Here is a 13,159-nt window from a genome sequence, read left to right as displayed (position 1 = left end):
AGCAACAGTTGCTTGGGTTGTTTTCAGCAACATTGTCATCGCTGTCAGATGTTTCCATTGATGCTTGTCTGTTTTTGGATATGTAAAAGCAAGTTTAATAGGCCTGGTATGTCAGGGAGTGGATTCGTTCATGGGTAGTGAGGCTAGTGAGGCTGGAGAAGTCTCACAATCTGATAAGGAGAGGCCATTATGGGCAGAGAATGACTCCTTTTGCCAGTTAAGATTTGCAGCTGTATGCGGTGGCTTTGGTTACTGGGATAGATGTGGGTTAGGTTTCCTAGGTAACATGGGAGGAACCTACAGGGGAAATGAGCTAATGAACAAAATATGCGTTCTTCTTAAAGGGTGAAGATCCATTTGACCTACTTGCAGGAACACTTCCGTCAGAAGCACCGGACAATTCAGGTCCAAAATACACTGGTCCCCCAGTGAAGGTACAAATTAAAAATACCTCCTGATACTTTTGATCTTTGAGTAGTTGTTGCATCTTTGTAGAGCTTGTATATATTTGTATGCCAATATCGGTCTTATGGTAACACTCTCCTTTCTCCAGCCCAATCACAGTTTGATATAATGTACATATAATATACAGGGTGGCACGGTGGCACAGTGGTTAGCACTGCTGCTTCACAGCGCCAGGGACCCAGGTTCAATTCTGGCCTCGAGTGACTGCCTGTGTGGAGTTTGCACATTCTCCCCGTGTCTGCGTGGCTTTCCTCCGGGTGCTCCGGTTTCCTCCCACAGTCCAAAGATATGTGGGGTAGGTTGATTGGCCATGTTAAATTGACCCTAGTGTCAGGGGGATTAGCAGCGTAAAATACGTGGGGCTATGGGAATAGGGTCTGGGTGGGATTATGGTTGGTACAGACTCGATGGGCCGAATGGCCTCCTTCTGTACTGTAGGGATTCTATGATTCTATAATGCACTTAATTATAGTAAAACATCTTATTGAGAGGCACATTATCAAGCAAAGTTTGGCACAGTATCTCATAAGGAAATATTAGGACAGATGACCAAAAGCTTAACTAAAGAGAGATTTTAATGAGAAGTTTAAAGGAGAATGCAAAGATTGAGAACTGGAGAAACTAAGAGAGTGAATTCCAAAGCTTTTATTAACATTTACAAATAGCCTTTTTGGTGCTTTAAATAAGTTCCAAAATACTCACTTGATTCATGTAACTCCAATTCTCATTTACTGGAGCACAGTATGTGGGGACTGAATCTTAACATTTGTAAGAATATTGGTTTTGAGCAATTTTATTTCTCACATTTCCAGGAATCAGATGCTACTAAGAAGAAGGCTGAAAAAGTGGGAGAAAAGGAAGAATCTATACCACCCGATTACAGATTTAAAGAGCAACCTGATCCTAAGGTTTGGTTCAAGAATCAATTTGAAACAAGCCAATAATTTTGATATTTTCAAAAATTATCTGCATAGAACATTGAGAAAGATATCTAAAATGGTCTTTCTAACCTGTCATTTTAACTATGTTTATGTTGCTGCTTTACCAGCGGCTTTCACTTTTATATAATTCTGATGGCAATAATAAAAAGCTGATAAAGTATTGTTTGTTGTAACAGGATAAAGGTAAAGTGGCCTCTTCCTCCACTGGTCCAGGAGCAAAACCAAAGGTCACAGAGAAGGTAAAGCTGAAGTTTTTTTTTCCCTTGTAAGACTATTTGGTTCCCTACAGTGAAATTGTTTAGGACTCTGTAAGAGGAATTTTCTGAGGAGTCCCAGTGCGGTACCCTGTATTTAGTTGACCTTAGTCAACCATACATAGACTATGGAAGACAATGTATAGTTAAAGAATGAAGAGGAATTTATTTGCTAATGCTTGCATCAGGAGGGAGACACAGTCAATGAGGATTGATTGTCCTCTCTGAGCTAATCTCGCATTGTAAAATTGTTATATTATTCTGGCCAGTTCAATATCACGCCCAGCCTCGTCAGTCAGACTGGAAGGTCCAATCACGATATTACACATTATTACCTTAGCCAATAATGTTCCACCTGTCAACAGGAATAGGAGATCATTAGCTCATTTCCCCTGTAGGTTCCTCCCATGTTACCTAGGAAACCTAACCCACGTCTATCCCAGTAACCAAGGCCACCGCTTACAGCTGCGGTGTAATCTTAATTGCCAATCTTAATTGGCAAAAGGAGTAATTCTCTTCCCATAATGGCCTCTCCTTATCAGATTGCGAGACTTCTCCAGCCTCACTACCCATGAATGAATCCACTCCCTGACATACCAGGCCTATTAAACTTGCTTTTACATATCCAAAAACAGACAACAAAAGGCTGCCTTTCTGTGCTCCATTATGTTAAAAGAATTTGGCCTGTTTATCACTGTGTTTCCCATCATGCTGCATTCAGAATGAAGTTGGCCAAGGTGCACAATACATATATATTGAAAATACAGTTTAAGCTTATAATACTTGATTAATTTGTGGTTATACAGTTTATAATACTGTTGCAGTTTATAATACCTTTGCAGTTTATAATATCTCTGCATATTTTGTTCCAGGCACATTGTGAATTCTCACTATATATAAGGCACTTTATAATTACCTTAACCTAGTCTACTTATTATAGTAAAACTAACATGAAGGGCCTCATACTAAGAATTCTATACTACCCCTCATTAGACACCATCCCATAAGTCAATGTTTCTCATGACCTAATACTAATGATAGTGATGGAAGTGTATTCAAGGAATGTGCCAGGGTTGGAATCAGCAGTGATACTCATGTAAATGCCCAAGGTTGAAGAATCACACAGTAACAGAAAAAAAACGGTGAGTATGTCTGTCCTTCTTCACAGTGTTGGACAGGAGGATAAGAGAGAGATAAACATACATAAAGAATGCCAGAAGTATGAAAACGCATTTGCCTCTTTGAAACCTCATTCCCATCACTTCTCCAAAGCCCCAGAGTTAGTTTTATTATTTAAAGGAAAAGGGTGAATATATTTTTATAAGCTCCAAATCCTGCATATTTAATGATAAAACATGGTTCCATTTAGAGAAAATGGCATTGTTTATTTCTCTTTTGTACAAATGTACTAAGTTACCAACCATAATTCTGATATATTTGCACAATTTCTCTCTGATCTCCATTGTCAGTGGTGATGTTTTGTGGAAACATAGGGCAGGATTTTCCAGCCGTGTGCGCCCCAAGACCTGAAATTACTGCCCGAGGTCAACGGACCTTTAAATGGTCTGCCAAATTGTCCATCCCATCTGTTACGATTCCCACTTTGGGTGGGACTGGAAAATGTACCCCATAATGTGTAACTCTAACTGAACCCCGCAGGATGGAACTGAGAGAGATTATCCATTAATCTCCCTTGTATTTTCTGGACGTTCGACTGCCAGATGTCACCTCCCCATCATGTCACAATATAGCATGTGGGAACTTAAAGGAAATTGTGTGGTCAGTGGCTATTGTTGCAATGAAATTTTCTTCATTTGTACTTCTCTATTGATGATTTGTATTTGTGTTCTTGGAAGTATCTTTGAGATGGTCTAACTACATTTATTGTGTTGTTATTACAGAGTATGACAGAAGGTGACATCCTGGACTCTCTGTCAACAGACTTTGCCCAAAGTTCTCCAGCTCCAGTTTCTAAATGCTCAGCTCCGACCTCTCATGCTGCAGCTCCGCCGACTGTGCAGAAGGAGGTAGGCCCCAATCTTAAACTGTTAGAGCCTGCAGGGGGAGGACTCCTCCCTATTATCCTGCTGGGTGGGATGACACTTAGGTGATTCCATTCTTAACCACTCTAGAGAATCAGCTGCAAAGTCTTCCTGTTCCTGACCATTATTTTCTGGGGTCCCGCAGAGATCATCATCCCTCATATTTCTCTTCCACCTGCTTTTCCACGGCACAATGAATGGGAATCAGTATCTGCTTCCACATTTACATTGGTGACATCCAGTTCTACATCACCACTACCAATCTCGACTCTTTCATTGGCTCTCAATTGCCATGTTCCTTATCAGACACCCATTTGTGGATGGGTAGAAATTTCCTCCCGTTAAACATTGTGATGAATGAAACCATTGTGTCAGTCCCTGCCAGAAACTCTGTTCCCTCAGCATTAACTCCATCCCTGTCCTTGACAACTGTCTGGGGCTGAACCAGATAGTGCACAAACCTGATATTGTATCTGACCCAAAATGGACCTCTGACCACAGAACTCATCACCAAAAGTGCCTACTTCCGCTTCTGTCATATCATCAGACCCCCCCTCCCATGCCTCAACTCATCTGCTGCTTAAACCTCATCCATGATGTTATTACCTCCATCCTTGAAATTCCAATGTTTTCCTGGCTGGTTTCAGGTTTTCCACTCTCCATTCAGATTATCCAAAGCTCTCTTGTCTGCATTCTAATTTGTATAAAATCCAGTTCATTCACCACCATCACCAGCCAGCCCCCATTGGCTGAAATCTGATAATGTCTCAGTTTGAAAATTTTCATCCCTGTTTTGTAATCTCTCTATGGTTTTGTCCCTCCTAATCTTTGCAATCTCCTTCAGCCCTTTAGACTTCTGGAATCTCTGTGTTTATCCAATTCTGGCCTCCTCTGCATCTCCAATTTTAACTGTTCCAAAATTAGCAGCAGTGCATTTCATAGAATCATAGAAACCTTGCAGTGCAGAAGGAGGCCATTCGGCCCATTGAGTTTGCACCGACAACAATCCTGCCCAGCTCTTATCCCTGCAACCCCATATATTTATCCTGCTAATCCTTCTAACGTACACATCCTGGGACACTAAGGGGCAATTTATCATGGCCATTCAACCTAACCTGCACATCTTTGGAATGTGGGAGGAAACCGGAGCACCCGGAGGAAACCCACGCAGAGATGTGGAAAATGTGCAAACTCCACACAGACAGTGACCCGAGTCTGGGAATCAAAGCCAGGTCTCTGGAGCTGTGAGGCAGCAGTGCTAACCACTGTGCTACCGTACCGCATTTAATGGCCTCTGCCTTAAAATTGGAAATTCCCACCATAAACCGTTCCACATCTTTACTCCTCTCCCTTCCTTCAAGCTCCTTACAATCTACCTCTGTCGAATTATCTCCTTATGTAGCTCACTGTCAAATTCACCTTGACACCTTTCCGTGAAGCAGCTGGTAATGTTTTACTGTGTTAAAGGTGCTATATAAATGCAGGATGCTGTTAGGAATGTTGTAAGGTAGGAATTCTTTGGGGAACTCTCTCTACTTCACAATCTGGCCACAGGTAATCATTAATAGTAATAGTTAACCAGGGACCAATAAGAAATGAAAAATAATAGATCTTGGCCCAATAGATTCTCCCAAAATAAATCTAACTTCCCAATGTGTGGGAAAGCAGAAGTATTTCCCGCTGGTGATTTAGTGTACTTACCAGAGTGAATCTCCGACATTCTGTGCATCACAGAGCACCTCAGTGGGATTCACTCTGGTAAGTAGGGGGCAGGGCCTATTCCTGCCTGAGAAGCTGGCAGCATAGTGCTCAGCGAGCCACTGTGCATTCACCGATCTGTCAGTGCGGAGATCAGCACATGCGCAAAGTCCCCCCCATTGTCTGGCCTCATGGCTCACCCCGGGCTAGCCCCTGTGTTCCCTCCCAATGGCCTGCCCCGACCCCCCCACCCCCCCCCCCCCCCAACCCCTCCCCACAGGCAGTGAGACTGAAGGGACTGACGAAGGACCACCTGCCTTAACTCTGATTTTCTCTCCACAAATACTGCAAGACTTGCATTTCCAGCATTTTCTGTTGTTGATTCAGACTTCCAGCATCCACAGTACTTTGCTCTTGCATTAATGTTTAATTCACTGTCCCTTCTCTTCCAGACATTCCCACCTGGCAGAAGCCCTATCCTTCTCTCCGAAGAGATTTCCACTGATTTGTCACCTTTACCTCATTCGTCTTCATTGTATAGTGTGTTTTTCTTCAAGTGTTTGCTTGGGCAACCACTAAAACTCACTTTCACGGCCACCTTTTCTGCCTCAGCAACCATCTCCCGTGCCAATTGATTCCACATGGAATTCAACTGAAATTCTACCCTTCATGATTTCAGCATGGTTTGACAAGGGTTCATCGACCGGAAATGTTAACTCTGAGTCTTTGCCCACAGATGCTGTCGGAACTGCTGAGTATTTCCAATGTTTTTTGTTTATATCACATTTGTAATGTTCTTTTCTTTCTTGCAAAGGCACCTCTGAAAGCTTCGACAGCTGCCCCAGTTTCTGCGGGTAAAAGTGGTGCTAAGGTGAGTGAATAAAGCAGAGTAAAATGGGAAATGTATGGCAGTGCCAGTGACAGCAGAAGAATTGCACAAACAGATTATTTTAGGAAACCTTCACAGATCATTTATCAAATACTATTTTGGATATTATCACAGAGCCGTTCTTAACTGCACTATCCTAATCTGCAATTCTCAGGTTCCAAAATTCAACTGCAAGGATAATCCTATTCCATACTTCAGATCTCTCACTGCACAATACTTCCAGCCTTTCATGACCACCAACCTTTGATTTTTATGTGCACCATGCTTCTCCACGTGTTCCAAACACGCTAATTCTCAAAAGCAGGTTTTAAATTCACCAATCAGTGATTGTAGAAACTAAAGTCTAACTTCACTTACTTCACATTCCATGTTGAGCTCCCACTTCCGGACAAGGAAGAGTTAACTTTACCAGTTAAGTGTGAGTAGCAGTTGTTTGAGACGTCTTTTATTTTTAAAGGGTGAAGATCCATTCGACCTACTTGCAGGAACACTCCCATCAGAAGCACCGGACAATTCAGGTCCAAAATACACTGGTCCCCCAGTGAAGGTACAAATACAATTTGTCTCCTGATACTTGCAGTCTTTGAATATAGTTCCTTTTATTGCATCATATGTTGGTCCATTTCTTTGTGAAGCTAATGTACATATGGAACGAGTCTGTTCGTAACGCTGTCCATTCCTCAGTCCAATAATAACAATATGACAGATATGTTGGCTCACGTGCTTTTGTGTGAAAAAAATGTTTTATGTTGGGGTGGTGGTCCCTTTAAGAGCTGGGTTTCTCTGAAAGAATTATTATAAAACATGGCTTGCATGCAGTAAATCATCACGAGATCAAGATGCATGTGAGAGAAATAATAGAAAGAGGGTTAACAAAAAGTTAATCATAAGGTGACTAGATTATGGTTATGGCTGTGGCCTCAAGCAAGACTTTTCGTTTAGAATAATCTGCCTGCAGAACAAGAAATATCTCTAAGTAGAGCTCATTTGAAATTCCACGTGCTGGCTAAAAGAATTCAAAAACTCTTGTTAGCTGAAGGACTCCTAACAGTGAGTTGAACTTCTAGAGATAGCCAAGCTGAGAGTGAGCTCTCCAGAGTTAAAGGACAACAGGCGAATTCTGACTGAAGGTTGTTATGCTTAAGATGGCAGCGACATATGGGTTGAATGGGAAGTCTGCAACCAAGGGATGCTTACTGGAGATTTGAAGTGAAATCCTTGCTGGATGTAAGTGGAAGGCCCAAGAAATCTCAAACCTGTATATAAATCTTTGAAGCAGTACTTAGACCAAGTGGCCAATCTGCCAATTTTAAATAATTATCTGACTTGAAATTTGGGGGTGTGAGTCAAATGGGAGAAGGAAATTTGAGTGAGGAAGTTTGGTTGAGAGAATAAGTAACTGTCTTCATTGTACATTTAAGATATTTAACATAACAAACTAGTTAAGATAGAGTGTAGTTTTTAGTATTTGTGTTCTTTGATTTTTAGGTAATAAAATTCTTTTGTTTTCAACGTTGAATCTTGGAGCTTCTTTCTTTCAGTAAATACTTGAATTTTTGGTTTCTCAAATAAATGCTGTTGGTCATTACTTAAATCATAGTATAGACTTAATGTAGTCATCCCTAGCCAATTCACAGGAGCATTATCAAACAGAATTGGCAACTGAGAAATACAATTGGCCAAACATTCAAAGAGTTTGATTTTACAGAATGTCTTAAAGAAGGGGAAAGAGGTAGAAGGACTCAGAGGCTCAGGGAGTGGGTACCAGAGCTTCCTCTGACAACTGCTACAGTCTATTACATCCAGCTCCTTCAGAACCTTGAATAATTTCCTAATCCACTTGACTCACATATCTCTAGTTATCATTTAAATTAAAGCAAAAAAAAAATCTGGGATTAAGAATCTACTGGTCACCATCAAACCATTGTCAATTGTTGGAAAAAAACATTCTGGCTCATTAATGTCATTCAGGAAAGGAAATCTGCCATCCTTACCTGGTCTGGCCTACATGTGACTCCAGAGCCACAGCAATACGGTTGACTCTCAACTGCCCTCTAAAATGGCCGGTCAGTCCAGGGGCAGCTAGGGATGGGCAGTAAATGCTGGCCAGCCAGCAACATCCATGTCCCACGAATGAATAAAAAAATACTGTGGATGCTGGAAATCTGAAATGAAACCAGATACTACTGGAAAATCAGCATCTGTGGAGAGAGAGACAGAGTTGAGCATTTCGAGTCCATGAGTCTTCAGATGCTGCCAGATCTGCTAGCATGTTCTGGTTTTATTCCAGTTATCATTTTACTGAACCACATGTGGATAATGAACCTTAATAATTAATAATGAATACGATCATTGAGTTATTCAATTTCTCACATTTTCAGGAACCGAATGCTGCTAAGAAGAAGCCGGAACTAGTTGGAGAAACGGAAGAGTCTATACCACCTGATTACAGATTTAAAGAGCAACCTGATCCTAAGGTTTGGGCCAACGATCAATTTGAAACAAGCCAATAATTTTTGTACTTTCCAAAAATATCTGTGCACAGAGCATGGAGTAAAATATCTGAAATGATATTTTTATATTTTTTATTCTATTTTAATTATATTTATGTTGCTGCTTTACCCGCTGCCTTCAATTTTATATATTTCTGAACACCTTGATAAAAATCTGAAAACTTGTTTGTTGTAACAGGATAAAGGTAAAGTGCCCTCTTCCTCCACCGGTCCAGGAGCAAAACCAAAGGCACCAGAGAAGGTAAAGCTGTTGCTTTCTCCTGCAAGGGGATTTGATTCCCTATAGTCAAACTCTACAAGGCACCATTCTATAAGTCAGTGAGCTTCATGATCTTAGTATATTAATGATGGTGGGGGAAATTTGTTAAGAGATATTGGCTGGAATTTTACCGGCACGCCCGCCCCGATTCCAGGGGCAAGCTCGGCTCGGAGAACAGCATTCTCCATTGGCCTTGGGCAGGATCATACGAACCTCGGACGGACGTGCCGATAAAATTCTGCCCATCATTTCACTCAGTGCGAGGGCTGGGATCAGCTGAGAATCCCCACTCACAGAAACAGTATTAGTGAGTGTGTCTGGCCTTCCTCATAGTGCTGGGCAGGATGATATGAGAGTGATAAACATACTTGGAATGTAAAGAATGTTAGAGGTACGAAAAGTACATTTGCCTCTTTGAAACCTCGTTTCCATTGCTTCTCCAAACTCACAGAGGATTTTCTTGCTCTGATTATAAACTATCTGAAAATATTAGCAGATCGATACAATTGTTCTCAAATTCCAGTTTCCAAACGTGTAAAGTAGTTTCATTTGGAAAAAATGTCATCTTGTTATTTCTCTTTTGTGCAGATGCACTGAGGTTCTGATTTCTTACAATATAATTGCACGTTGGTTCTTTGATTTCCAATATCACAATGATGTTTTGTGGAAACATAACGTGCAGATCTAACTGAACCCTGCACATTATCCCTTGCATGTTCCAGGTGTGGGGCTGACAGATGTCACCTCTCTATCTTTCCAATGGATAACATTGGCAAGTGAGAAACTCAAGGGTGTGAAGGAGAATTGTGCAGTTAAAAGCGATTGCGGCAATGAAATTTTAAAAATTTGTGCTTCATTACTAAGGATTTGAGATGTTTGTGTCTGTGTTCTTGAAATATCTTTGACTGCATTTATTGTGTTGTTATTACAGAGTATGACAGAAGGTGACATCCTGGATTCCCTGTCAGCAGACTTTGTCCAAAGTTCTCCAGCTCCAGTTTCTAAACGCTCAGCTCCGACCTCTCACTCTGCAGCTCCGCCGTCTATACAGAAAGAAGTATGTCTTCAATCTTAAACTGTTAGAGGTTGCATGAGGAGAGGGTTCTCCTGCATTATCTCGCTGTGTTGAACGGCACTCACATGATTCCATTCTTAACCATCCAGTTGTCACTAAAGAATCAGCTGCAAAGTCTTCTCTTCCTGCCCCTGCAACCATTATCTTCTGAGGTTCCCCAAAGATCATCATCTTGGCTCCCTTATATTTCTCTCCTACATGCTGCCCCATGATGAGATCGTTGGGATTCATTATCAGATTCCACATTCTCACTGATGATACCCGGCACTGCATCACCAATACCTCAACCAATTCTCTCCATTGCCCTGTTATTTATCAGACACTTCATAGTGGATGGGCAGAAATTTCCTCCCATTAAACATTGTGATGAGTGAAACCCAGGACTGAATTTTCCAGCCCTTCCCTTTGGACAGATCTTCCAGTCCTACTGATGGTGACACCCCGTTGCCATTGTCTTTAGTCCCCGCCAGAAACCATGTTTCCTAGGCATCGACTCTATCCCTCTCCCTGGCAACTGTCTGAGGCTGAACCAGACAGTGCACAAATTTAATATTGTATCTGACTTCTATTGACTTAATATAGTATGGACTTCTAACCACAGAACTACTTCATCAGCAAAAGTGCTTACTTCCAACTCTGTCATATCATCAGACCCTCCTCCCATGCCTCAACTCATAAGCTGTTGAAAGCCTCACCCATGATGTTGCTACCTCCATATTTGAGAATTGCAATGGTTTCCTGCCTGGCTTCAACTTTTTCACTGTCCACTAACATCAGACCATGCAAATTTCTCCTAACTGCATCCTAACTCTCAGCAAGGACCACATCATGTGATTGCTGACCTCTATTAGCTGAAGTCTGTTATTTTCTCAGTTTTAAAATTTTCATTCTTGTTTTAAAAACCCTCCATTGCTTTGTCGCTCGTCTTCAATCTCCTGCAACCATATTAACCTCCGGAATCCAATTTTGGCACAATTGGCAGAGAATTTAACTGCCTCTGTCTTATGGTATGGAACTCCCACCATAAAGCTGTCCACATTTTTATTCCACTCCTTTCCTTTAAGCTCCTTGCAATTCATCTCTTTAACCATTTATCCAAAAATCTCCTCGTGTGGCTTCCTGATATAAACGATCTGGAAGAAGGTGTAACTGGGGTGATCAGTAAGTTTGCGGACGATACGAAAATGGCTGGACTTGCAGATAGTGAAGAACATTGTCAGAGGCTACAGAAGGATATAGATAGGCTGGAAATTTGGGCAAAGAAATGGCAGATGGAGTTCAATCCAGATGAATGCGAAGTGATGCATTTTGGTAGAACTAACGTAGGGGGGAGCTATACGATAGATGGCAGAACCATAAAGCGTGTAGATACGCAGAGGGACCTGGGTGTGCAAGTCCATAGATCCTTGAAGGTGACGTCACAGGTGGAGAAGGTAGTGAAGAAGGCATATGGCATGCTTGCCTTTATAGGACGGGGCATGGAGTATAAAAGTTGGGGTCTGATGTTGCAGTTGTATAGAACGTTGGTTCGGCCGCATTTGGAATACTGCGCCCAGTTCTGGTCGCCACACTACCAGAAGGACGTGGAGGCTTTAGAGAGAGTGCAGAGGAGATTTACCAGGATGTTGCCTGGTATGGAAGGGCTTAGTTATGAGGAGAGATTGGGTAAACTGGGGTTGTTCTCACTGAAAAGACGGAGGATGCGGGGTGACCTAATAGAGGTGTATAAAATTATGAAAAGCATAGACAGGGTGAACGGTGGGAAGCTTTTTCCCAGATCGGTGGTGACGTTCACGAGGGGTCATACATTCAAGGTGAGGGGGGGGAGGTTTAACACGGATATCAGAAGGACGTATTTTACACAGAGGGTGGTGGGGGCCTGGAATGCGCTGCTGGGCAAGGTGGTGGAGGCAGACACACTGGGAACGTTTAAGACTTATCTAGATAGCCACATGAATGGAGTGGGAATGGAGGGATACAAAAGAATGGTCTAGTTTCGACCAGGGAGCGGCGCGGGCTTGGAGGGCCGAAGGGCCTGTTCCTGTGCTGTATTGTTCTTTGTTCTTTGTTTGTACAACTGCTTGATACATTTCCAGTGAAGCAGCTGGTGACATTTTATTGTGCTAAAGGTGCTATATAAATGCAGGATGCTGTTGTTGTTGTAAGTTAGGATTTCTTAGGGCAATTCTCTCTTTCTGGTTTTGTAATCTGATTGGCCGCAGGTAATTACATGACCAATGATAGCAATAGCTAATGAGGGAGCAAGAAGGCACCAATCAGGTGGTTTGGTGTGATAATGTGAAGTGGATGGAAGCTCATTTTGCATCTTTCACAAATCTATTTCCTTTAAACTGAATAGAAATATATAAAATATTTAGTAGAAACAACAAAATATATTGTTTAAATTTTGCTTTAACCCTCAGGACTGATATTCTTCAATGTCATTTCCACCCTAGTTTCTCTTACATCTCTGAGGCCAAAAAATAACTGGGAAAAACTCCATCTAAATTTGTAACACCAGCACCATCAATCCTTTGAGAGAGGAGAAGATAACAACATGCTTACAACTCCTCTTGCATTGCTAAATATAATCACAGCAGTTAAAGTGCGATTGCACCCATCCAGTCATCTTCCAGATTTAACCATGGGCACTGCTTTCCAAACTGTTTTCCAGTGTGACCCCATTGGTCACTGATGATCCTAGGTGCGAACAAAAACTAAAATCACAATAAAGTAGCATAGTAACACCCAGCATATAATAATTAAAGTCTGTCTATTATAGATCAGCGTATAATGAATTCATCATAAAAATATGAAAATTTGTATGTTCAGAGTACTTTGTAAAAATGTTATTATTTTATGTACTCATGCAGGTTTCAGACAAGTTCTCCATATTCCCTGGTACCTCAAAACTTAGTGACTCTCCCCGCCCCCCCCAACCCTTCCTACACATATCGTAATCAACTTCTCTACAAACACACACCCTTCTTCCAAACTCCCATCTCCCTTACTGTGCCCCACCC

General features: G+C 41.7%; 1 protein-coding gene across 21 annotated transcripts in view; it reads left to right on the top strand.

Annotated features, from left to right (window-relative positions):
* The window catches only part of cast (calpastatin), a 196,354-nt gene that overhangs the window by 121,904 nt on the left and 61,291 nt on the right, over positions 1-13,159 (top strand). For 19 of the 21 annotated variants that reach the window (XM_078214745.1, XM_078214739.1, XM_078214740.1 and 16 more), the window contains 9 exons: positions 345-434; positions 1,278-1,373; positions 1,583-1,645; positions 3,562-3,687; positions 6,215-6,271; positions 6,747-6,836; positions 8,671-8,766; positions 8,981-9,043; positions 9,993-10,118. In XM_078214745.1, coding sequence (XP_078070871.1) covers positions 345-434; positions 1,278-1,373; positions 1,583-1,645; positions 3,562-3,687; positions 6,215-6,271; positions 6,747-6,836; positions 8,671-8,766; positions 8,981-9,043; positions 9,993-10,118 — 807 coding nt within the window. The remainder of the gene's footprint in view (positions 1-344; positions 435-1,277; positions 1,374-1,582; positions 1,646-3,561; positions 3,688-6,214; positions 6,272-6,746; positions 6,837-8,670; positions 8,767-8,980; positions 9,044-9,992; positions 10,119-13,159) is intronic. The other 2 variants (XM_078214756.1, XM_078214753.1) reach the window with 1 other exon arrangement.

This window comes from Mustelus asterias, chromosome 6 (assembly GCF_964213995.1).
Source record: "Mustelus asterias chromosome 6, sMusAst1.hap1.1, whole genome shotgun sequence".
Classification (NCBI taxonomy): Eukaryota; Metazoa; Chordata; class Chondrichthyes; order Carcharhiniformes; family Triakidae; genus Mustelus; species Mustelus asterias.
The sequence above is the reverse complement of the archived record's forward strand: the minus strand, read 5'-3'. Positions and strand labels throughout refer to the sequence as shown.